Source organism: Gopherus evgoodei, chromosome 1 (genome assembly GCF_007399415.2).
Source record: "Gopherus evgoodei ecotype Sinaloan lineage chromosome 1, rGopEvg1_v1.p, whole genome shotgun sequence".
Lineage (NCBI taxonomy): Eukaryota > Metazoa > Chordata > Testudines > Testudinidae > Gopherus > Gopherus evgoodei.
In genome coordinates, this window is record NC_044322.1 from 290,353,497 (window position 1) to 290,381,046 (window position 27,550).

Here is a 27,550-nt window from a genome sequence, read left to right on the forward strand (position 1 = left end):
AACTTCAAAAGACTAATATAGTGAGATGTGCCAGACGCCATAGGCACCAGGATTAGTAATAAACTGTTGTAACTATACGTGTTATATGTATTTTTGGAAATTAGGGATTGTAGTCTAGCTCCATGGGACAGCGTTACCAAGCTTCCCCTATGAACTAAGATCAGTGGGGGATGCACAGGTAAATAGCTCCAGAGAAATATCACCCACTGAGGTGAGTTACATATACTACTACAGACTGGATGCAAGACACCCAGGAGACAAAGAAAGAGCTTGTGGTATAACAGGCCAGCCTGAATGGCAAAAGGGGTCCCTGCTTTTGATCCAAACATTGACATGAGATTGTAACCAACAGGGTAAAACCCTGCTGGAAGCGTTTGAAGGATTGGAAAGCCATGTGGAAGATGGATGACATCTGGTAAATTTAGCATGCGTGCAGACTGTGTACTGTTTTGTGATATGTTTTCTCTGTAATGCTTTTGTCCTAAAAATAAATGTACTGTGCTCTGAAAGCTCGCTCGTCACCCTGTCTTTGTTCCCGAGACAACTCAAAACATACACAGGTGCTGGATTCAGGTCAGTGCTGCTGGGGTAAACACAATGAATTGCAGAACTGCAAGACTAACTTTCTAGTCTGGAGGAAGTGCGACGAGAGTTCTGCCTACACAGAGGCAGTGGTTGACACCTGAGACCTAAAGGCGTGCCCCTGAGTACACCAGAGAGGGGGCAGAGGTGCAGTTAACTCCAGAACTGCAACGCATTTATCATTACATTTATATAATACCCTTAATTCTGAAGGTTCCTAGAACATTTTGGCCTGTCTAGTATATTAAGGTGCAGCTGGTTCTGGGTTGGAATGTAGCAGCCATGTTGTATTAGCAACAATACAAAAGAGCATGCAGAAGAAATGGCCTTAATAGTATGCACTGTCCCAATGGCTCCAAAGCATCATTAATCTACAAATTACAAGAATGTATCACATGTTGCCCACTTAATAGCTTGTTTGACCTTTTTAAATATTTTATTGAAATTATGAATAGAAAGTAAAAACAACATTAAAATACTATATTAAACAGTGTAAAAATCTACAATTACCAAAGCAAAGTAAGGAAATTTTACCTTCAATTTTAGCATAGATTCATCTAATTGAAACTGATATTCCCTCCACACCCAACCATGAAATATTAGTCCCACAGAAGTCGATGGTAAAACTTCTGTTGGATTTACAAAAGCTTAGATTTCACTGACTGATATGAGTTAACAAGAGTTATCAAGACATAAAATGAGATTAAACTAGCTAAGCGAGACATAAAGGGTAAAAAGAAAACATTCTACAAATGCATTAAAAGCAAGAGGAACACCAAGGACAGGGTAGGCCCATTTCTCAATGTAGGGGGGGGAACAATAACAGAAAATGTGGAAATAGTAGAAGAACTAAATGGCAATTTTGTTTCAGTTTTCACCAAAAAGGTTAGTAGCAATTGGATGTCTAACATAGTAAATGCCAGTGAAAGTGAGGTAAGATCAGAGGCTAAAAGAGGGAAAGAACAAGTTAAAAATTACTAAGACAAGTTAGATGTTTCAAGTTACCAGGGTCTGATGAAATACATCCTAGAATACTCAAGGAGCTGGCTGAGGAGATATCTGAGCCATTAGCAATTATCTTTGAAAAGTCATGGAAAATGAGAGATTCCAGAGGATTGGAAAAGGACAAATATAGTGCCCATCTATAAAGAGGAAAATAAGGACAACCCAGGGAATGACAGACCAGTGAACTTAACTTCAGTACCTGGAAAGATAATGGAGCAAATTAAGCAATCAATTTGCAAAACCTAGAAGATAAATCAATAAGTAACAGTCAGCATGAATTTGTCAAGAACAAATCGTGTCAAACCAACCTAATAGCTTTCTTTGACAGGGTAACAAGCCTTGTGGATAGTGGAAGAGGAAGTGGTAGATGTGGTATCTTGACTTTGTAAGGCTTTTGGTATTGTCTCGTATGACCTCATAAGTAAACTAGGGAAATAAAACCTAGATGAAGCTACTATACGGTGGATACATGGCTGGTTGGAAAACTGTTCCCAGAGAGTAGTTATCAGTGGTTCACAGTCAAGCTGGAAGGGCATGTCAGGTGGGGTCCCACAGGGATCAGTTCTGGTCTGGTTCTGTTCAATATCTTCATCAATGATTTAGGTAATGGCACAGAGAGTTATAAAGTTTGTGGATGATACCAAGCTGGGAGGGGCTGCAAGTGCTTTGGAGGATAGTATTAAAATTCAAAATGATCCTGACAAACCAGAAAAATGGTCTGAAGTAAATAGGATGAAATTCAATAAGGATGACAAATACAAAGTACCCCTTTTACAAGGAACCAGTTGCACAACTACAAAATGGGAAATGACTGCCTAGGAAGGAGTACTGCAGAAAGGGATCTGGAGGTCACAGCGGATCACAAGCTAAATGAGCCAGTAGTGTAATACCATTGAAAAAAAAGTAAACATCATTCTGGGAAGTATTAGCAAGACTGTTGTAAGCAAGATACAAGAAGTGATTCTTCCACTGTACTCTGTGCTGATTAGGCCTCAACTGGAGTATTGTATCCAGTTTTGGGCTCCACATTTCAGGAAAGATGTGGACAAATTGGAGAGAGTCCAGAGAAGAGCAACAAAAATGATTAAAGGTCTAAAAAACATGACTTATGAGGGAAGATTGAAAAAACTGGGTTTGTTTAGTCTGAAGAAGAGAAGACTAAGAGGGGACATGTAACAGTCTTCAAGTACATAAAAGGCGTTTACAAGGAGGAGGGAGAAAAATTGTTCTCTTTAACCTCTGAGGATAGGACAGGAAGCAACGGGCTTAAATTGCAGTAAGGGTGATTTAGGTAGGACATTAGGAAAAACTTCCTGTCATGGTGGTTAAGCACTGGAATAAACTGACTACGGAGGTTGTGGAATCTCCATCACTGGAGATTTTTAAAAACAGGTTAGACAAGTACCTATCAGGGATGGTCTAGATAATACTTAGTCCTGCAATGAGTGCAGGGGACTGGACTAGAAGATCTATCGAGGTCCCTTCCAGTTCTATGATTATAAGAGAATGGGCATTTCCTCATAAGTCTGAACTATACTATTCCATCAGTTTTTAAGCTATTACCATCAATAGAGTTCTGCTTTAAAAATAATCACACAATATGGGCCTCTGATTTTTTCTGGGAAAATCAGATGATTAACATTACTTTAATAAATTAGACCAGGACATGTTGAAATATACAACGAGTTCAATTTTACTTCAGATATATTTCTCATGATTCACACTTATTAAATGCTTTATTTTTCAAGTAAAAGCAAGACGGTTACATAACATATAATTGGAGTACTTAGATAACAACTTAAAATAATAACAAAATAAACGTGGGTGTCAAAGGTAACAACAGTATCAGACATAGAGTTGTGAACTATCTAGCAATGTGCTTCAACTTGAACACACTTCTATTTCTTCAGAGCAACAACTGCATAACATCTGGGGGATTTCACAGGATCAAATAACTTCACCAGTCCAGACCAGGCAATATTGTCCTGTAAAATGATATATGATTAAAGCACATAAAAATGCATTTGACTTAAAAGCAAAGATATGGGAATGGGTCCATATTTTTAAATACAAAACTGCAAAAAAAGAAAACTCTAACTTTTATGCAACACATGAAACAGTTGTGAACTCACAAAATAATGCTTATGAAAAGTAAAACAGTCTGTGGTTTAAAGTCTTTAAATTATTTCTTACATATTGTCATGTGAGTCTACCACTCACTATACAGATCTCTTCTGTTATGAATTACGAGCAATGAAATTAAAGACAAAACCCTACTAACTTTACTCATTCAAATAGTCCCATTGAAGTTAATGAGATTTCTCACATGAGTAAATTGACTTGGATATGGCCCTGACACTTTGTACAGTTTCCATAATTTCTATTTCACCTTGTCTAAAAAAATACAATTTGTGAGTCAACCAGTTACTCCTGAGGGAATTCTGCACAAAAAAATTAAAAAGTATGCACCAAATATATATATATAAAATTCAGCAAATTTTATTCATCAATAAAGAAATGTGGAGGTTCCTGCATGGCAGTGGGGAGCACACGCCACTGGCTGCATGGAGGTAGGAGATCACCCTGTAGCTCCCCTGAGCCAGGTACTTGGTGGTGAGGTTGCACCCGACGCTGACCCTGAAACACCCTGGGGCCCTTCCCTCTGCAACAGGTGTACCAGGTGTGGGCAGGCAGGCTCAGCCCAGCAGGATCCAAGCATGGGGATTCAGGTGTCAGGAAGCCAAACAGCACACTCCCTCACTCAGTAGCTCTGTGCTCACAGAAATAGGGGGAGCAGTGGACCATGACTCCACAATGCCCCCCCAAACTATTCCCATGGGCATCCCCAGCCCCAGGGTGATTTACCTCTCCACTGGCTGCTCTGGGCACTGGAACTGACATGCTTGTACTGCTGGGGAGAAGTGCGTGACAGCTTTTGTATCTTCCCTTTGCTTCCCTAGCATTTTCTGTGGGGAAGCAAAGAAATCTACAGGGAACATGAATTCTGCACGCATGTAGTGGCGCACAATTCCTTCGGAAGTAACCAGTACAAAATTAAATCTATAGGTACATTAAATTTAAAGAAGGTAAATCAGTGCTATCTGCAGAAGGTCTGATCTCCCAGTTTTGCAAATATACAGATCTCTTCATGATTTATAGCTAGTTGGCATTTGGGAAAATACATCATTAGATATTTCAGAAACGCCTCTCTCTGTAAGTTAGAACAAAACCAAACATTTATTACAACTCATTTGCTCCAGGTGTACTGTAGAAGAGAATAAAACAAACTTTCCTTATGATAAAATGGAGCTATTAAAATGAAAATTTATAGTGGAAAAAAGAGCTGCTCACACAAATGGGCTTAGTATGAAAAGGTCACAAAACTTTATTTTGACTATAGCCCACAGTAGAAGCTTCAAAGACACCACCATAACCTTCTAACAAATTACCTTTGGATGGAAAATATGTTATTGGAACAGCATAAGTATGATCATTACTTCTGAGTTAATTAGGACAAGCTGAGACTTAGTGGTGTAATTCAATGGAAATCTGTGTAGTTCCACCAGGTCTATATTTGCCCAGTTCAGATGGGCTGTATGTTACTCAGGTGCAACTCAATTGATTAGATAACTGAAAAAAAACCACTTTCCCCCCTTCTACTACATATCTTAACTAAGTAAGTATAAAAATAATCCACGTGCATTTTGGACATGATCCAAAGCCCACTGAAGTCCACAGAAAAACTGCCATTGAGATCAGTGGGCAGCAGATCAGTCCTTACAGTATCATTAGTTGAAAGCTTTAGTATACACAGGACAATGTTTGTTTAGTACTTCCAGTGTTAATTTTAATGATTAATATACTAATACTTGATATGGAATAAGATTTGAAAGGGTTTTAAACATTTTTTTTACTGTCGTCTGACTAGTAATTACCATACAATTAAAAGAACATAAACTTTACTGTTGCAGCTTTGCTTAAAATAATAATAAAAAAACATCTGCTGGGCATATGTTTAGACAAAGATGGAATGAATACTTACATTTTTGCAACTATGATGAGAATAGCAAGTCTGCAACAGGGGCTCTTTGGTACTCAATAAATAATTTGGTTAAAATAAACAGACTTAAGGTAACAAAATATAAAGTAAACACACCTTCTCTTTGAGGTAGCAAAGACGATCCAGAAGTAATAAAACTTCTATACAGGGAGCCAAAACAACTTTCAACTGAAAGAAACGTTAGACACAATCATGGCTTTAGGAAAGGAAGCCAACATACTACTAAAAAGACAGCGCTGCCCCCCAGAAACACTTCTAGGAAGGTGAATCATTTTCTTGAGGAAAAACCTTTACAAGTGCCACCTTGCCAGTTCTTCCCTATCTGACATTTTCAGAAAAATCTACTAAAGATCAAAAGTCCATGGAATGTTATAAGCAGGGCAAGTATTATACTTGGCTGGCTCTGAGGCATAATCTAATATGCAAATCATACTATAAGTGGCAGAAAGCTTTTGAAGAGGGAAATAATTTTTAGAAGACTTATTTTTATGAAATAACTTCATGGAGACCAATCCGGTTTCAAAAGGAGTCTGACATTTCTTTCTTCACAGTCATAATCCCCCTTGAAAAACAACCTTCCATGTGTTCTCTTTATTATTTTACAGACACCTGATATAGCTGTGGAATCGGATATCCTCGAAGTGAAGTGTTTTTCTGTAGACAGTATATATCACAATATAAGCTGGTCCACCACCACATAAAATTTGACAGGGCTCTATTCTAGACTAGCACATATATACAAGGTAATGTTTTTAATCCTTTGATTTTACCATATTAAATGCTTCCAGCTCGTTCATTCTATGCTTGTATTTTTCATAGTAATCCATTATATCGCTGTCTGGGAGCTGCAAAAAGGGAAAAAAAATGGATGACAACAATTAAAGCCATTCCTATTACCTAGCCCAGAAAATTTCTGAAACATTATTCTTTCTAATTAAAAGTGATAATGTCAAATGAACTTTAGTTTTGTTTTTTATGAGTACTTTTCTAAGGCTTATAATGAGCCATTTTTCTGTTCTCAATTACCTGAATTCTTCAATTAACTTTTCACTAACGTGAAATATTCAGATATATTTATTACTCAGAAGCATGAAACCATTCTTAAATGAGCATTATACACTGAAGTGGCGGTAACATTCCTATTTCTTACAGTGAACATCTCACATCAATTTTTACCAAGAAGTACAAAAGGGCTCACTTATAGAGCTAAGGCGGGAGTACGATATGTCATAGTCAAAGGAGTAGGAGTTAGGACTCGAGGGTTTTATTCCTGGTTCTGCCACTTACTCGTTGTCAGGCCCTGGAGAAGTCACACACTTTCTCTGTGCTCCAGGTTAGCCCTCTGTGAAATAACTATAATACTTCCATATTACTTTTCCTCACTTCTCTGCAGTTTCCCTCTCCTTCACCAGACTGCCTGGTGTGGTATTGCCAATGCCTGTAATATTGCAGGTGCTGCAGTTTGGGGCTGGTTTTGCTAAGAAGACACAGGCAGCTATGAAATTTTGCCTGAGCCATATGCAGCTTTCCCCTTTGGCTATTAGAAGCCATTATGCTGCCTGTGTTACAGGCACAGGGCCGGCTCCAGGCACCAGCGAAGGAAGCAGGTGCTTGGGGACGCCAATACAAAGGGGTGTTACTCCATTCGTTACTGGGACGGCACATCTGGGTCTTTAGTGGCAATTCAGCGGTTGGTTCTTCAGTCCCCCTCTTTGTCTTCGGCGGCAGCTCAATCTTTTTTTTTTTTTTTAACTTTGCTGCTTGGCGCAGCAAAAAAGCTGGAGCCGGCCCTGTACAGGCAGCAGCCATAGGGAAGCTGTGGCACAACAGAGCTGGCCCCTACTCCAAGTTTGGCAGTACAGTAATGGCTTAATACCTCCCACGGTGCAGGAAGAGTGAGTTAATGAAGGGTAAGTCTTCACTACCCGCCGTATCGGTGGGTAGCAATCGATTGCTCGGGGACCGATATATCACATCTCATCTAGACGCGATATATCGATCCCTGAATGTGCTTACATCAATTCGTAACTCCACCAACCCGAATGGAGTTGCGGAATCAACAGGGAGAGCCGTGGACATCGATCTCGCGCCGTGACGACGGTAATTCGATCTTAGATACTTCGACTTCAGCTACGTTATTCACGTAGCTGAAGTTGCGTATCTAAGATTGATTTTCCCCCATAGTGTAGATCAGCCCGAAGATAAGAGCTCTGGGGAAGCCGTCTCACTGAAGACTGGAGATAAGGGGACAGCTGCTGAAGAATACCATGGGATTAGGAGAAGAAAAGCAGGTGGCTGCAGGATCCTGCAGAGGAGGAGTGGGACTGGGGGCTGCAGGATCCTACCTAGGGGATCCTCCCAGGATGGAGCAGGGCTGCCTGCCAGCTGGGACCAAGGAGAGCTCTGGGCAGTGAGAGGGGAGGAGTTTGGTCATCCTGGTCCAAATTCTCAAAGGATGCTCAACACAGCAGCCACAGTTAAACATGAGCAAGTTATCATGTGCATTTTTCACATGCAAAGTGTCTGATTTACATATGCACATCAAACGGTATTTCTAACTACTTGATTTATGCACACCACTGTATTTATTCTACACACAGTTATCAGAGTTGCAAGTGTAAAAATTTGTGTGCTCAAAATGTGAAAAATATTATATGAATGTATAGGCCATATTATTCTGTGAAAGTTGGACATTATGCTTTGAATGCAAATCACCAAAGGAAACAAAGGCCTTGTCTACATTTCAGGGGGAAATTTGATCTAAGCTGTGCAATTTGAGTTCCATGAATAGCGTAACTCAAATCAACGTAGCTTAGACCTACTTATCACACAAGATGCAATGTTGATGGGAGACGTTCTCCTGTCAACTCCCTCTACTCTTCTCAATCCGGTAGAGTACAGGAGTCGACAGGAGAGCGATCTGTGGAAGACCCGCTAAATCAACCGCTGATGCATAGATCGCCGCTCGTCAATCCCCTGGTTAGTGTAGACAAGCTCAAAGAGTATGCCTGCTGCACTTGCCAATTCTTCCTAAGGCCTCCAATTCTGCAGTGAAAGAAGTGGAGTGTGCTCTTAACATTCTCAGGCAATACAGAACTGTGGCCAGAGTCTCTTCCCTCCTCTCCCTCCACAAATTCACACATTTTAGTTGGTTTGGGATATATTCAAGTTACTTTAAGTTTTAATGCACTATTGGAAATAATGTGATTTTGTACATGGGGTTCTTGCACCCTTCCTCTGAAAAAAAGAAAGTCACAGATCATGATTTTTCCTTTAATTTCCCCTTAGACTGTCAACACCATTATGTCAAGTATCAGAGGGTAGCTGTGTTAGTCTGGATCTGTAAAAGCAGCAAAGAATCCTGTGGCACCTTATAGACTAACAGACGTTTTGGAGCATGAGCTTTCGTGGGTGAATACCCACTTCCTCAGATGCATGTGGCCATTATGTAATCCTCCATCATTTTCCTGGAACAGCTGTTGCCAAGGAGACACATCCAGTACTGCTCTGTGGTGGGAGAATGAGCAGGGGATTTTAGATAAACAGAGATGTGCTTTCTTATTTTACTGGCCAAAATACAAAGCCTTAATTCTCAAGTGAGAGAACTATCCACTGTGCACAAATAGCTGTACCAAAACCATGATCCCCTTTTCTTTTCCTCTTAAGATAGCATGACACAGTGTAACATCATGTGCCATTTATTACTACGAGATATTTTCTTATGTGAATACTGAGAAGCTCTAATAGGGACATGGCCCCACTGCACCAGCTACTGTACAAATGTCTATGAAGAAACAATCCTGATTCTGAAGATAAGTGACACAGAACAATGATACAATCCTACGTATATTCCATATATATATATATATGTATTTATTCCCAAATCTTATGGTTATAGGTGGCCAAATTGCCAATTAACCTCATCTTTATTCCACTCAGTCTAGCTATTGGATGATTTCTTATCAGCACTGTGGTCTTGAGGAGAGAGTTAAAGGAATGGGTATCAGCATTACAGATTAGCTCAAAGTGAGCGTTTCATATGTAAGGGACATTGTGGAAGGCAGTATGAAGATGTTTGTGTGAGAAAATGAAAAACAGGCTGATGACACTCATGTTGTTCGCAGAATGGAGGACATACATTAATAATAATCTCATACTCTCCAAATGTTTTTAAACCATGGACCACATTTTAATAGAAGTCATGAACCCTTCCTCTTACAGTGAGTGTGGTCCACCTTCCCTCCCATTCACAATCATGTAGCAACTACAGCCATTACTTACTCATAAATGTAGTAGTAGGAAAGTAGTTGTTATACGTTTAGATTCTTTTAATGCAATTTAGCAGCTGGAAACAAGGAGAACAGCTCTCCATGCACCACGAGCAAGTGCTCAGCAACCACCATTGGTCTAATCTGATTAACCCACTACTCTGCACTACATCTTCTTAAAGTGAAACAATCCAATATGAAAACAAATACCCTACAGCTAAATTCCAAGCCCAGTGATGCTTGTAAACCAATGCATGACAATTGACAACATTCTGGCATAAGTCAGTGGATAGCGAAGTCTGTTTTCGCTTTCTTTAAAAATGTAAGGCAGCGATCAATTTCCCAGACTCCATCATCACTAGAATCTAATTTGGGGAAACACAAACAAAGGACAGGGGCAGGTGCTGAAATGGTAGTAGTTTAAAGTGAGAGTGGGGAAGCAGAAAAGTAGTAGTAGTCAGGTTTTTAACAGCATCCAAAATCATCCAAAGCCCAAGATTTGGTGGTGATGGGGGACTTCAACTATCCAGATATATGTTGGGAAAATAACACCGCGGGGCACAGACTATCCAATAAGTTCCTGGACTGCATTGCAGACAACTTTTTATTTCAGAAAGTTGAAAAAGCTACTAGGGGGGAAGCTGTTCTAGACTTGATTTTAACAAATAGGGAGGAACTTGTTGAGAATTTGAAAGTAGAAGGAAGCTTGGGTGAAAGTGATCATGAAATCATAGAGTTTGCAATTCTAAGGAAGGGTAGAAGGGAGTACAGCAAAATAGAGACAATGGATTTCAGGAAGGCGGATTTTGGTAAGCTCAGAGAGCTGATAGGTAAGGTCCCATAGGAATCAAGACTGAGGGGAAAAACAACTGAGGAGAGTTGACAGTTTTTCAAAGGGATGCTATTAAGGGCCCAAAAGCTATTCCGATGGTTAGGAAAGATAGAAAATGTGGCAAAAGACCACCTTGGCTTAACCACGAGATCTTGTGTGACCTACAAAATAAAAAGGCGTCATATAAAAAATGAAAACTAGGTCAGATTACAAAGGACGAATATAGGCAAATAACACAGGAATGCAGAGGCAAGATTAGAAAGGCAAAGGCACAAAATGAGCTCAAACTAGCTATGGGAATAAAGGGAAACAAGAAGACTTTTTATCAATACATTCGAAGCAAGAGGAAGACCAAGGACAGGGTAGGTCCACTGCTCAGTAAGGAGGGGGAAACAGTAACGGGAGACTTGGAAATGGCAGAGATGCTTAATGACTTCTTTGTTTCGGTCTTCACTGAGAAGTCTGAAGGAATGTCTAATATAGTGAATGCTTACGGGAAGAGGGTAGGTTTAGAAGATAAAATAAAAAAAGAGCAAGTAAAAAATCACTTAGAAAAGTTAGATGCCTGCAAGTCACCAGGGCCTGATGAAATGCATCCTAGAATACTCAAGGAGTTAATAGAGGAGGTATCTGAGCCTCTAGCTATTAACTTTGGGAAATCATGGGAGATGGGGGAGATTCCAGAAGACTGGAAGGGGGCAAATATAGTGCCCATCTATAAAAAGGGAAATAAAAACAACCCAAGAAACCACAGACCAGTTAGTTTAACTTCTGTTCCAGGGAAGATAATGGAGCAGGTAATTAAAGAAATCATCTGCAAACACTTGGAAGGTGGTAAGGTGATAGGGAATAGCCAGCATGGATTTGTAAAGAACAAATCGTGTCAAACTAATCTGATAGCATTCTTTGATAGGATAACGAGCTTTGTGGATAAGGGAGAAGCGGTGCATGTGATATACCTAGACTTTAGTAAGGCATTTGATACGGTCTCGCATGATATTCTTATAGATAAACTAGGAAAGTACAGTTTAGATGGGGCTACTATAAGGTGGGTGCATAACTGGCTGGATAACCGTACTCAGAGAGTAGTTCTTAATGGCTCCCAATCCTGCTGGAAAGGTATAACAAGTGGGGTTCCGCAGGGGTCTGTTTTGGGACCGGCTCTGTTCAATATCTTCATCAACGATTTAGATGTTGGCATAGAAAGTATGCTTATTAAGTTTGCGGACGATACCAAACTGGGAGGGATTGCAACTGCTTTGGAGGATAGGGTCAAAATTCAAAATGATCTGGACAAATTGGAGAAATGGTCTGAGGTAAATGGGATGAAGTTCAATAAAGATAAATGCAAAGTGCTCCACTTAGGAAGGAACAATCAGTTTCACACATATAGAATGGGAAGAGACTATCTAGAAAGGAGTATGGCAGAAAGAGATCTAGGGGTCATAGTGGACCACAAGCTTAATATGAGTCAACAGTGTGATACTGTTGCAAAAAAAGCAAACGTGATTCTGGGATGCATTAACAGGTATGTTGTAAACAAGACACGAGAAGTCATTCTTCCGCTTTACTCTGCGCTGGTTAGGCCTCAACTGGAGTATTGTGTCCAGTTCTGGGCACCGCATTTCAAGAAAGATGTGGAGAAATTGGAGAGGGTCCAGAGAAGAGCAACAAGAATGATTAAAGGTCTTGAGAACATGACCTATGAAGGAAGGCTGAAGGAATTGGGTTTGTTTAGTTTGGAAAAGAGAAGACTGAGAGGGGACATGATAGCAGTTTTCAGGTATCTAAAAGGGTGTCATCAGGAGGAGGGAGAAAACTTGTTCACCTTAGCCTCCAATGATAGAACAAGAAACAATGGGCTTAAACTGCAGCAAGGGAGATTTAGGTTGGACATTAGGAAAAAGTTCATAACTGTCAGAGTAGTTAAACACTGGAATAGATTGCCTAGGGAAGTTGTGGAATCTCCATCTCTGGAGATATTTAAGAGTAGGTTAGATAAATGTCTATAGGGATGGTCTAGACAGTATTTGGTCCTGCCATGAGGGCAGGGGACTGGACTCGATGACCTCTCAAGGTCCCTTCCAGTCCTAGAGTCTATGAGTCTATGAGCATCTCAGGACACATAAGACTAGGTTAGATATAAGGTTGATGAACTTATGTTGCATTACGAAAAGAAAGTAACAGCATTAGAAAAGAAAATCACAAGATGTTACATATTTGTATTTCAAAGTACAAAAAAATCGTATGTTATACTACTTGAGAAATAATATGCAATCATGTAATTAAAGATTACCATATACTTATACACAAGGAGAGGGAGAGTAAAGTGTACAGTTGTTATTTTGGAATTTTCTCCCTTGACTGTTTAATTGCATAGGTCATAATGTTCTCAACATAGTTTTTGTCTGGAATTTCCTAGTTTGTTTTAACATTAAAAACAGCCACCCACAAAATTAAGGCATTTAAATTCCAGATTTTTGAAGCTATGTTGATTCTACAAAAAAATTGGTATCTAAATTACCTAATGAGGAACTTTTTGGACAGACACTATCAGAACACCCAATCCTAAGCATTTTAGGAGATCTATAGGACAGAATCTCTTTCCCATGAAACTTCGTGCAAATCATTCAGCAGCCCTTCACAACTCCTGGGTCCTGACAAGCTCCATAGAGCCTGAGGGTTTCTGCCTTTTCCCATGCACATCTTCAGTATGTATTTCACTGTGCAGCTAAGTTTGTCATCAATGCATGTGTAGCTCATCTTGCCTTAGCTACACTCTTTACAAGTTTAGTGAAAAATTGCATACAAAATATCTCACTGCCAGTGTGCAACATGCAATTTTGAAAGGGTCATATTTGAGTTAAATTAACAGTAAAGGTCATTTGAAACATTCAAACCATTGCTCTCCAGTGAGTGAAAAATCAGCAGAGAGGACCTTCCAATATGCTGATCTCCTCCTCCCCATGCAGAAGAGATAAGAGGTCAACTGCCTGTATAGCACCATCCCTCTCATTCTCCTGTTATGCTCTCCATAGGTCCAAAGAACCATGTATGGGAAAGGAGCAGGCCAGAAAGAAAGAGTGACAGATTGTTAGGGGGCAGGGGAGGGAGAGGAGTGTACACATTGTCACTCTGGGGCAACTAGTGGAAATGCCATATGGAAATTAATGTAGCCAATGACCTTAGAGATTAACATAAGAACATAAGAATGGCCATACCGGGTCAGACCAAAGGTCCATCTAGCCCAGTATCCTGTCTACCAACAGTGGCCAATGCCAGGTGCCCCAGAGGGAGTGAACCTAACAGGCAATGATCAAGTGATCTCTTTCCTGCCATCCATCTCCATCCTCTGACAAACAGGCTAGGGACACCATTCCTTACCCATCCTGGCTAATAGCCATTTATGGACTTAACCACCATGAATTTATTCAGTTCCCTTTTAAATGCTGTTATAGTCCTAGCCTTCACAACCTCCTCAGGTAAGGAGTTCCACAAGTTGACTGTGCACTGCGTGAAGAAGAACTTCCTTTTATTTGTTTTAAACCTGCTGCTATTAATTTCATTTGGTGACCCCAAGTTCTTGTATTATGGGAATAAGTAAATAACTTTTCCTCATCCACATTCTCCACATCACTCATGATTTTATATACCTCTATCATATCCCCCCTTAGTCTCCTCTTTTCCAAGCTGAAGAGTCCTAGCCTCTTTAATCTTTTCTCATATGGGCCCCTCTCCAAACCCCTAATCATTTTACTTGCCCTTTTATGAACCTTTTCAGAATGATTATTTAACATTAGATTAATATTGGTATATGGCTGGAGCACCTGCAAGACACAGCTCAGCATAGAATAATGGAGACAGAGGGCCTCCATCTGGATGCTCCCCACTGGACTCCAAGGTCCACAGGATGTCAAAGGATCTATTGGGTGTGTGTGCTGGACCCAGTTTCTTCTACAAGGGGACAAACCATGTATGAATTCAGAGGGAAGTCCACGAAGAGAACATCACATAGTTTCCCAGCCCCTATGCAGGCATTTCCACATAGAGACATTATCTGGCCTAGTAAATTTAAGGCTGGGATTTTTAAAAGAGCTTGATGGGATTTGGGCACCCAACTCCCTTAGGCTTCTTCAAAATTTCCAGCCTTAAATACTTGGTCTTACAATGGCCTTAACATGTAAATCTGTACTTAATACTATAGGAAATGGAATACACTAAAATGAAACTATTTCTTCCTTTTGACACTAATTTAGAAAGGAACATAATTTCCACAGAAACAAATGCATGAAACCACAGTATCAATTATTATAAACAGTATGCTAATAACTGATGCAGGACTGAAGCCAGTATCTTTTGAAATATAGACTTAGCTGACATGGATCATTGGCTCATGTTAATAAAGTATGAGACTGTTATATCTGGGGTGTAGGTGGCCAGGCCAGTAATGTCTGCTGGGTTGGAACTGAAGGCAGGATTTGAGACAAGTTACCAACCCAAGTCAGGAGATGGGTACTAGGGTCAAGCTGGGCCAGCGTCAAAGGCAGGAATCAGGACTAGATACCAAACTGAGTAAGAAGACAGGTACCAAAGTCAAGCTTGGCTGGAGTTTAAGACAGGAGTCAGGAGAAAGATGGAGCAAAAGATCTCGTCTGTAGCAGTAGGAAGTCAGAGTTTCTACTATTGCTCAGACAGTTCCCTGGGGCAACTTTCTGGTTTAAAGAGCTTGTGTGGACCAATCAGGTGATTGCAGGGCTCTATCACTCTGGCCTCTTCAGATGGTACGTCCTGCGGTGCCTGACAGTCCAGTAATTGTTGGACGCTGCATCATGTGGTGCTGTGGAGGGGTCCATTACTCAGGACTGCATAACCCTGGGTTCTAGACCCATAGATCCTTCTAGAGACAACAGCTATATACACTGCACCTTCAAAGAAGGCTGATAAGACTTTAATATCTGTAACTATTTCTTTTTGGTAGTCATACCTTTTGAAAAATTGTGATTAAGTATAATGAGAAAATTGTAATATGAAATAATGATCCGCATAGACTCATAGACTTTAAGGCCAGAAGGGACCATCATGATCGTCTACCCTCTGGCACATTGCAGGCCACAGAACATCACCCACTCACTCCTATAATAGACCCATAACCTCTGACTGAGTTAATGAAGTCCTCAAATCATGATGTAAACACTTCAAGTTACAGAGAATACACCATTTACACTAGTTTAAGCCTGCAAGTGACCTGTGCCTGATGTTGCAGAGGAAGACAAAAAATGCCCCAGGATCTTTGCCAAATTTATGGAGGACCCCGAGGAGCTGCTGGGACATCTGCCAGTTGACTGCCCGGAAGAGCTGCCGGGACTGCCACCAGTCGAGTATTCTGAGGAGCTGCTGGGACTGCTGCCAGTCGAATACCCTGAGGGGCTGGTGGGACTGCCAGCTGCTGAGTACTCAGAGGAGACTGAGGGTCCATGAGCAATGAGGTCCCACCAACAGGTACAGGTAGGAAGTAGCCCACGGAAAACCAGACTTTAGTTTGGTTGTGTTGCTAAAGTTGCAGTCAGCAATGGGACCACATGCCATTGGATGGGCCCTGGGCTGGGATCTGGTGGAGTAGGATGGGCTTGGGTCCCTCTATCTTTCCCCCTTCACTGCCAACCCCATAGCTGGAGATTGGCTGCATGCTCACTTTAGGCCCTCAGGCCTGTAGACTGTTTGCCCTAGCGAGGAGGTTGTGGCTATAGACTATTTGTTGCTCTTCCCCACTCTGAGGGCTAGAGACTATACACTGTTCATTATTGTCTGCCCCAGCCAAGAGACTATAGACTGTGTGTCGCTCTGGTGATGCTGGTACTAACAAGACACGTATCAATTGTTGAAAAATATGTTCAAGGAAATGACAAAAATTGCTTTGGATACATTTTTGTAAGGATAATGATAATGAATTTTAATTAACAGAATGATCTGCATATTCTCTACACGGTATCAGTCATAATCTAGTTAGTTTTACCACTGAAAAATGAAATATTCTGGAATTCTCAAAGGCACAATCTTAATGTAGCAAAATTGAAATAAACAGTATTTTTAATGAAGACTAAATAGCTTAAAAGTTCACTGCAAGACCAATGAACATCAAGTCCCCTTGAAAATACCCATATCCTGACTCAAATTAATGATCACAAAGGAAATGTACCAGGTAAATTATTACAGTATAAGCATTCTTTAAAAATGAATGGCATCCTATTCCTTCAAAGAATCTTAATAAAAACAATAAGCTTGTTTTATTGTACAGATTAAAACTACTACTGCTCTATATACTGCACAAATGAAGGGTTGTACCAATAAAAAGCATCTCATATCATAGGAATAATAAAAGACAGCAGTTTATGTGATGATAAACATTTCTCTTTATGTGCTGCATAAAAAAGCTACATCAGGAGATTAAAATATTTTTTCGTTCTGACTTCTAGATGCAAAATGACAAATATCAGAGCTGTTTAAATTATTTTTAAAGAGAAGAAAATGTCTCTGCTACAGGGTTATTGTTTTCATGTATGCAATTTAGTGCTGTGCCATTAATTTAAACACCACTAACATTATATTGCGTAAAACCGAAAATGAAAAATTTTAAGCACGGCCAACTTTTTGGATGCATCACTATGGGTTTAGAAAATCAATCAAATTTACAGCAACCTATACAAACGCACACACTCTTAAGGTAAACTGTGGAATTGCTAATGTATCTTTGTTGCGTGCCTGGATGCTCTGCAAGGACGAGGCCCACACACACACGGTGAATTAATTGGCTTTAATGAAGGTTAAGCGACACACCTGCAACGGGGACTCCAAGCATTGCTGTCATTGGGATGGGGAACCCAGCGCATGAAAAAGCTCGGCCTGGTACGGAGTCCAACTACGCAACCGATGGCCCGCAGCAATTATAACATCATGCTAATCCTATGCAAAGCAGCACATACATATGCAACTTGGGGCATTCCATCAGCAATGGCTGCCCCCCCTTGGCCTAGGGCCAGGGGCTTTCTGCAATTCCTCATAAACACCAGGGCTTCCCACACAAGGCAGTTCTAACCGGCTAGAAGCAGCATCTGCTGGCATACTATGTCCTATAATAACCTATCTGTGAGAAAGCGCAAAGCCCTAGCTAGGCTGTGACAAAGTCTTCTGGGGTCCCCTACAATCTCCATAGCACTTACTTAACTGGATGCTTCTGGAAGAGTTCTTAAATTGCATATGAAATATTTTGACTACAAGACAAAATAACCATCATTAGTGAAAAAGTAAGCTATAACTAATACAGTAGCTTGTATACTTGGATGTGATGACAAGATGGATTCAAGGTGATTATTTAATATCTTTTCTCTGTATGTGGAATATCAATTGACAAAGCTATCTCTACATAGAATTTATACTTGAATGAATTAACCCCTTCATGAGGTCAGGCTGCCCTTCAGATGCCCTGAAAAGTATAAAAAATAACAATGGTGCTAAGACATTGGGTGCAAAAAAGGTTGAAAAATGGATTTAAATAAAATTTAATTTCTTTGCATTAATTAGTGTTACTGTATTGAAATAAAACAATTAAAGAACATATATATTTTCCATTGTTTTCTATAAATAACATGGGAGGTAACTACCATTACATAATTACCGAGAGGTTCCAAATTTTCATATTTAGATGTCCATCTAGGATAGAAATATTAGAAACTGAGCTTGTTACTTTCTTTAAACATATAAACTGGGACAACTTAGTGGTAAACGTGGAGTATATATATCAGCACTGAACTTGGCCCATTATGTTTTAATAATATGATGGATATGACATATGCACATTAAAACATAGGCTATCATAAGGGAGCTTTAAAAATACTTGATACATAATGACAAATTCATAAAAACTAAATTATAAGAAGATCTTGAGAGTTCTGCCATAGCAAGTTTTATTATACTTGAAGCCATTTGCTGTATTCCTGTATATTGGGCTGGGGTGAATATGCTACCTATTTAGGGTGGGAATAGTTTAGATTAAATAGATTATGAATCATTAAAAGTAAAAGTAACAATTAAATGTAGTTGCAAAATACCTAATTTTTAATTTACCTGAGAATGTCTGAGTCCTGTTTCAGGTTTTCTGAGGCATGTACGAACACTTTACTCCTGAGGGAATTCTTTGTCACTGTGCGTGTGTAGAATCCATGTCCCTTACAGATTTGCTTCCCTGCTGAAAAATTACTTATGATGGGAAAGCAAAGGGAAGCTGCAAGAACTGTCATGTGCCCGTCCCCGGCAGCACAGGCAGGTTAGCTTGAGTGCCCGGAGCAGCTGGTAGAGACATAAATCAGGAGAGATGGGAGAGGGGCTGAGCAGTTGTGCAAGTGAGAAAGCGAAAGCGAGAAAGAGACTCTCTCCCTTGCTATTGCAGCATGCTCAGCACGGAGGAGCAGGGCTTCAAGGTGTTTCTGAGGAGGTAGGCATGGGGCAGGCTCTGTCCATTCTGGCAGAGCAGAATGTAGTAGTCTGCCTGCTTAGTGAATTGTTCCCATTGGCTTTGTGAGTTCCTTCAGGAGTATAAAACAGGTGTAAAAGTTTTAAGGCTCCTTCACATTGCCAGAGGGATGTTGTCAAGGTTTTTTCCTCCACTTTGAACTTTAGGGTACAAAAAGTGGGGACCTGCATGAACACTTTTAAGCTTAATTACTAGCTTAAATCTGGTACACTGGCACCAGCCAGAATTTAGTGTCTGGCACACTTTCTGTTACCCCAAAACCTTCCCTGGGGAACCCAAACCCAAACCTCTTGGGTCTTAAAACAAGGAGAAATTAACCATCCCCTTCCTTTCCCCCCCCAGACTTTCCCCTCCCTGGGTTGCCTTGCGAGGCTTCACACCGATCCAAACTCCTTGGATCTTAAAACAAGGAGGAATTAACCATTCCTCCTCCTTTCCCCCCCCCCATCAATCCCTGGTGAGTTCAGACTCAATCCCTTGGATTTTAAAACAAGGAAAAATCAATCAGGTTCTTAAAAAGAAAGCTTTTAATTAAAGAAAGAAAAGGTAAAAATTTCTCTGTAAAATCAGGATGGAAAATGCTTTACCAGGTACTCAGATTCATATAGACTAGAGGGACACCCCCACCCCAGTCTTAGATTCAAAGTTACAGCAAACAGAGGTAAAAATCCTTCCAGCAAAAAGACACATTTACAAGTTAAGAAAACAAACATAAGACTAATCCGCCTTGCCTGGCTATTACTTACAATTTTGAAACATGAAAGACTGATTCAGAAAGATAGGGAAAGCCTAGGTGTACGTCCAATCCCTCTTAGCCCCAAGAGCGAACAACGAACCAAAAAAAAGCACAAAGACTTCCCTCCACCAAGATTTGAAAGTATCTTGTCCCCCATTGGTCCTCTGGTCAGGTGTCAGCCAAGTTTACTGAGCTTCTTAACCCTTTACAGGTAAAAGAAACATTAACCCTTAACCATCTGTTTATGACAGATGTAAAGGACAATATGGCCTTATAAATGCTCATGGTGTTTTCATGATTAGAACTGGTCTAAATTTTTGGACTGAAAAAATTTCCTATCAAAATGTGCCCCATGAACTGTTTGCTACTGACCTTTCTGGAGATGGTCAGTAGCCATATAAATTGTGAGTTTGATTCCCCCACCCTCACTTGCTCTTCAGCTGTCTATGATGTAACATGGAGCATACGGCTGCATATATTTGTTGACTAATAACTAGAAATAAAGGGTCAAACCTAGCTACATTACTATTAGACAGAGGGGGCTTGGGGATTGCCTCCAATGTACCCCACTCCCATTGTCCATCCACAGTACTGTAGTGTAAATAAATTACCAAAATAATTAAAACCAGAGTGATTATATTGTGTTATTTTGACAAATAAAATATGCAGAATTTTGCAGAATTTTAAAATATTGTGCACAACATTTTTAATTTTGAGAGGTAACATTTTTAATTCTTTGGCACAGAATTCCCCCAGGAGTAACACTTGTATCTTTGACTGACCTACTGAGGTGGAAGGTCAGTTTGGTAGGCAAAAAATCCATATCCATGCATTCTCAGGAGTAGCAAAGCACCTGCGAATGAGCTGTATTCCTTCCCTTTTTCAAGTAGCCCTACTCCCTACCCTGCTTCCCGCTGAGGCTGCAGAGGGAACTGGAATATTTTCTACTAGACAGTGGTAGCAAAACTGGAAAGAGAGAAAAAGAGACACTCTTCTGGAGGAAGGAGTTGGTATGACCCCCTGCATCAATCACCCAAGGTATCTATGTTCTGCATAAATGTGAAAGTAAGAAGGGCTCCCTCATATGATCACAGGTGACAAAGGGTATTTGGTGAATTAGAAAGTAAGAAATCTTCTGCCAGATAAGGGCTTCCTCTCCTCTTTCTACCTGACTGCCGGTGCTTTCTTCTTACAAAATTGTGTGTACTTATGTGAATGTGAGTAGAACCAGTAAACGTGCAAGGGCAAAGAAAATATCTTTGAGAAAAATACCATCCTCACTCCTCCACACCCTCCCTCGCTCCACTACTGTCTTTTCCCCAGGTCCTATCCATCATTCTATCAGAACTGCACAAAAAGTTAAGCAAATGTAGTGCCTCCACTGGGGTTATTTTTTAGCCCCAGGGAAGTGGGAGGCTTGACTGTCCACCAAAGCATGAAATGGATCTGATGTAACAACATTCAAGGCACAAACAACCATTTAGAAACTTTACAGACCAATCTGGAGCACCTTTTTATCCTAAACTGTACATCACATAAAAGCAGGAATTTATAATGAATTTTTTTTAGCAGATTCCACACTATATAGCCATACAGATGACATTACTAATGTGAGAAAATGATAAAATATTCATGGTCCTCTTTTAGAAGTGACTTCTAGGGATTTGCCATTTTTGATCATCTTCTACTTGGACTCTAGCCACATATAAATCTCTCATATGTAGCTCTCTTCCTGCTTTGGAATGATAATGATTAATACGAAAATGTTCTCTCTTACTCCACATCTCTCACAGTAATTTCTTAGGACTGAGAATCAATCCAGAAGCATACTAGATTAGCTAAACACTTCACTTGTTTACACAGTTTTGAAGATTAACAGATGGTCCTTATAGAATCAGAAACATATATATATATATACTTGTTTTCCATGCACAGATTTGCTTAAATATAAGTTTGTAAATGTAATATAACATAGATTTAATCTAAAACTGTATACTTTGTGCGTTATTTAATATCCTCTTTAGATCTTTTTATTGTTTCCCTCCATTGTTCGAACTTTTTACACAAACATAATCTGGTTATATAATGAATTAAAGTACAGACAGAACTGGATCTACTCCTCTGGTCTTCTACAGCTGTGGAGAGCACAATATTGAGAGCAGTATGGTAGCACAATTCAGAGCAGAAGTTTAGGTCTATGTGGGAAGCTGAAAATGATAAGAGGTTAATTTATTAAGCAAAAGCCACTTATTCTGTTATCTCTGCTGCACTATTCAGCTTTTCTGATATACCTAGATTTAAATAATAAAGGTGAAATATCTCCATATTTGTGCAGAATAGTGGTTCATTTGGATCTATAATGAAGACACAGGAGACGTGCTTATCATACATGCAGATTAAATAAGAAAGTTATGACAGGCTGACCAGCATAGTTTCAGCACAGGAAAAAGAATCCACATCCTTGATCTGAAACTCAAGAATGTGGGAGGTGTGTTTATTTACTTTGGATGACAGTGTGTGTAAAATGGATATAATGTAAGGAGGCATCAAGTTACTATGGTCATGGAGGCCATACTGAGTATCTACATAGAAAGTGGGAAGCAAAGGCTTGATTTATACCAAGTCATCTAAGACCTTAGTCAACATGGCTACAGGGAAAGCAAGGGAATTACTCTGGTTTTCCTATTGACACTGCCATTCAACTTACTACCCATCTGGCACTGGTCACTGTCAGAAGACAGGATACTGGTCTTGATGGACCATTGGTCTTACCCAGTATGGCCATAATTATGTTCTTACCCACTGTTCTATATCCACCTCCTTCACAGAATCAGACTAATCCACCTATCTTCCCTGGATTACAAAGGCATCTAGATGCTTTAACCCTATCTCGGCCAAACCCTGTACTGAGTCTTTTCATGTTATCAGAGCATGGTAAGATTGGAAGGAAAACTGAATGAACCAGGAAGAGTTATATGCCCATATGAGCAGGGGCGGCTCCAGGCCCCAGCACGCCAAGCGCGTGCTTGGGGCGGCAAGCCGCGGGTGGCACTCTGCTGGTGCTGCGAGGGCGGCAGGCAGGCTGCCCTCCACGGCTTGCCTGTTGAGGGCCTGCTGGTGTTGCGGCTTCGGCGGACCTCCCGCAGGCAAGCCGCAGAAGGCAGCCTGCCTGCTGTGCTTGGGCAGCAAAATTCCTAGAGCCACCTCTGCATATGAGTAAAGGTCTCAGCTAAACCTTGTTCCTGGCTTTGATGCTTTATCTACAGTCTAGTACTCATTTTATGATTTTAGGCCACAAAGAGGATGCAAGAGTTATGTGGTGGGGTACCCATCTCCACCACACATGTCTTGGAGGACAAAGGAGAAAAAAAAGGATATTGTAAATGTATCTGGATAAATAGAGATGCTCATTAATTATAAACACTTAGGCTTCAGAGTGTATTTTCTGAGGGGTTTCAAAAACATTATTTAGACTATTAGTAATCATACAAAAATAAAAATAAAAAGGCATCTCACAAGTCATAAGTTCTAAAATGAAAGTATTTTAAAGAAAATAAAAGTGGAAGTTAATCCTCAAACTGAATATACAAACTGAAATAAGTTGTCTTGGATAAATATTGTTTAATTCACAAAGAGCTGAATATGTGGATGTATATTCTAGTAATAATAGCTGCTCACATAATATATACAAACAGCTCCATCGAAATGCTGGCCACTTCTTGGAGTTTACATTTTTATGCGAATTGTACGCAATATGAAATCAGCTGCTTACCTTTGACTCATCTAGTTCAAGCTTCTTCAGAGACTTTCTGACATAATCCACGAAAGAGGAAGACTTGGAGAAAATTTTACCAACATGCCGATCACTGCAAATGTAGTATTGAGGTTATTCTTTTAATTTCCTTACCACACGGAAGTTCCATATTATTGTTTCATAAATCTCAGATCCATTAAAAACATATACAATAGGATATTCTGTGAAGTTAGAATAATAATTTATTTCAATTTTACTTTTTCTTTTATCTAAAAATACATCAAAGCAAGCTAACCAATACCCAAAGACCTTTTTAGACAAAAAATATTATTACTTGCGAATACCTGAAATTATGAATGAGGTGAAGGCGATATTTTTTATTTCTATTCCTCTCCTAACACTGTTTTTATTGTATTGGATGTATCACACAGTGTCCATTTGCAGTGCCTCACGTGACAATATTAGCAAGAATTCAATGTTTATGAAAGCAGAACTTCTTCAATGCTAACTGTCAATCCAGGGATCACGTAGTAAGTTAAGTGATTCTGATCTTATTTATGCCTTGCAGATTTCTCTCCTAGATGCATGTGTAGCATGTGATTCTCATTTCAAATAGGCAATGTCTGAATTTTCCAGATTTACAATTTGGGGTGCCTCTTCAGAAACTTGCCCAATATTTGAACTGGTTGAGGCAAAGTGGTAAAGCAATGCACAAAAAGTACCAGAAGGCAAACAGAAGATGCACTCACATTAGCAAATTACATGTAATCTCTGTTTGAAATACCTTAGGAAAAAAATGTATAAATATGTTTTGTCAGCCCTCAGTCTGAATTAAGTTTCATAGCCATCACCTACACACACAGCTCCAGGTCTCACTGACCTTGGTAGTCTTCTACTGTAAGAATCATATTTCCAAAGACATTAGCTATTCACATTCTCTACAATGTATTATTTATGCACAAACAGATTTTCCATAAAATATTAGTTAGGTATTATAACACTAGCAAACCAGGTGCCAATTCATGCCAAGATCCCTATGCCTTACTTTCATACTACCAAACACATAGCTGGAAATAATCTGGCTCACCTGTGTGTCAGTACTGTTAAAATAAGTATTAGCATCATAAAAGTGTGCTTAGTATTTATACTTTATTGAATGCTTTTAAGTTGCTGTATGCATTAATCTCCCTTATAACATCTGTATCACATATCTTAAGATAGTATTTGAGTATTTGAATTGTATATCTCTGCAATTGTGTAAATCACCAGACAGGAAAGGGACCTGAATAAGGGCTTGTCTACACTGGCCCTTTACAGTGCTGCAACTTTCTCTCTCAGGGGTGTGAAAAAACACCCTCCTAAGCGCTGCAAGTTTCAGCGCTGTAATGTGCCAGCATAGACAGTGCACTGGTGCTGGGAGCCGCACTCCCAGAACTGGTAGCTATGCCCCTCTTGGAGACAGTTTTTTTTTTAGAGCTCTCCCAGGGCTGTGCCGTGACTACACAAGCCAGTGAAGAGTGCCCTTAGTGTGAAATGCTGGCTTCCAAAAGAAGGCGTTAGGTCCTGCCCAACACAGAAGACTGCTTGACATCAGATGAACTCTTGTGGAACATCAGAGGACAAAAGACTTGGTTAATTGCTCTCCCTGTCTCCCAATCCCTACCACGAAGAGGAGATGTGCAAACAAATTCCTCCCATCGGCTGAGCTGGCAGTTCAGAAGAGAAAGGTGAATAAAAATCCCTGATAAGGAGACACTGTATCTCTGTCCTGCTTGGACTCTCAAGGGCAAGGTTTTCTCAGCATAAGCAAGAGGTCCCCACTGTTTAGCCTGGGTTACCTCAAGGAACAAATAGAGCTTGTTTAGTATAGACGCTTCTATTATCTTTTGAAACTTAAGATTGTAACTTCTTTGTGTATGTATGTTTACCTGGTTTAACCTTGTAAATAACTCTATTTCCTTTTCCTAATTAACAAATCTTTAGATAGTTTATTATAGAGCTTATTACAGAGCATTGTCTTTGGTGTGAGATCTAAGGTGCAACTGAGTTCAGGTAGGTGACCGGTCCTTTGGGACAGGGAGCAACCTGAACATTATTGTGATTTTTGCTGTAGAGACCATCTATCACAAAAGCAAGCTTGCTTAGATGACAAGGTAGATTGGAGTGCCCAAGGGGACTGTCTGTGTCTCCCTGGTTAAACTAATACTTGCAGAGTTTGCCCTTGATGCTCAGTTGGTGAAATCTAAGTATAGAACATAAAACTAATTTGGGGTTTGTGCCCTGCCTCTTAACAGTCTGTCCTGAGGTTGGTACTCATGCTCGTGAGTCACTGTAGGACACCTTGACAGGTATATTGTCTTAAAAACTATTTTACTGGAAACTCATAGAAAGCCTATTCTTTTCAACTGTAGGCCTATTCAAAGCCTATTGAAGTTGACAGAAAGACCCTTGATATCACTGGGCTTTGGGTCAGGCTCCAAGTTCTTTGTGTCAGTCAACTTTCAATTTTATTTTATTTTATTTTTAGGGAAATAGGAAATTCCTGTGACTGTATTTTTTATTATTCTAATGCAGTAAAACCTTTGGGCCAATGCAGTCCGAAGACTACTTAATGGCTATGCATTTAAAAGATTCTTTGGAAAAAAATATGCATTTAGTGTATCTGTCCTACAAATCAGAAGCAGCATAGTTGTAACAAGAAAGATATATACTGAATAAATGAAGCTCTAAAAAGTCAGAATGGGCACTTAATGACTCAAGGCATCATAATTCATTCTTTTAATTGTCTTAAATTGCTTTTTAAGTGTTATTGGATAAGGAACCTGACATCTTAAAAACTGCTGAACTGGTCCCACAAGGCTTCACCGAGACAGAGAAAATTCCAGCTACTTCATCAAAACTGGAGACATCTAACATTAGCAAGCTTAAAACTGGGCCTAAAACTCTTTTAATTTCAAAACTGTAATCTTTATTACTTCCCTCATGTTACCTTTACTTTAATAGATAACATATACTGGTCTAGCCCATACTTTCAGTTTTTACAACCTAGTTCTCATGGTTTGTTCTGCTAAATCTTCTGTGTAGTTTTATTATACATAATGTCAAGCAAAGGAAGAAATTCTTCTGTTTGGATGTTGCCCATCGACAGAAAAAGCTATGCTCCCAACCCAAATGCCAAAGACAATTTGCCATTGGCCCTGTGTGTCCACACTGGCTCTTAGACTCCCTGCTGCTCAACTAAATATGCACTGACAGGCCTTAAATCAGTAGCTGACTATGAGATCTATGATGAAGAAGCACTCTCAGATGCTGTCTGTATAGCTCAAAGCTGTAGTGGTGTGCTCACCACATGGAAGAAGGCAAGAATACATGGTGAGGGTTTAACCAGGCCTCAACTTTACTAGTCAAATTATGTTCAAGGTTACCACTGAGATAAAGCCCAGTGCATTGTTCCTTTGCTAGTTCTTGGGGGTGCTCTCACCGCAAGGGGAGTCAATCGTCACACTAGGAGGTTTTCTGGGCACCTCCATCCACCCATAAGCATCCCTCTCACTTTGGGAGCTAAGGCAAGAGGCGATCTTAACGCCCACCCTGCTTCAAGATCCCCCCAGGGTAGCGTTCTAGCCCCTGGTTTGCATTTCTCCCCAAGGGATTAGACATGTTGCTTCCATCTCGTAAGGAGATGTTGTTGCGATGCTCATTATGTTACCATTGTTTTTTAAATATGGAGCCTAAATCAGCTAGTTCCTGCACTGGGGTACCTGTCAAAAGTTGCAACAACTAAAT

The 27,550-nt window shown here is 40.0% G+C and overlaps 1 protein-coding gene across 4 annotated transcripts in view; it reads right to left on the reverse strand.

Moving 5' to 3' along the window:
- Positions 1 to 3,025: 3,025 nt before the first annotated feature.
- Positions 3,026 to 27,550, reverse strand: part of METTL25 (methyltransferase like 25) — a 127,311-nt gene continuing 102,786 nt past the window's right edge. The window contains exons 8-11 of one of the 4 annotated variants that reach the window (XM_030548617.1): positions 23,783 to 23,876; positions 6,418 to 6,492; positions 5,744 to 5,815; positions 3,026 to 3,572 (exon numbers count right to left, since the gene is read on the reverse strand). In XM_030548617.1, the coding sequence (XP_030404477.1) occupies positions 3,486 to 3,572; positions 5,744 to 5,815; positions 6,418 to 6,492; positions 23,783 to 23,876 (328 nt within the window). In that variant the 3' untranslated portion in view covers positions 3,026 to 3,485. Of the gene's footprint in view, positions 3,573 to 5,743; positions 5,816 to 6,417; positions 6,493 to 20,737; positions 22,218 to 23,782; positions 23,877 to 23,902; positions 23,986 to 27,550 lie in introns of those variants that run through there. The other 3 variants (XM_030548616.1, XM_030548618.1, XM_030548619.1) reach the window with 3 other exon arrangements.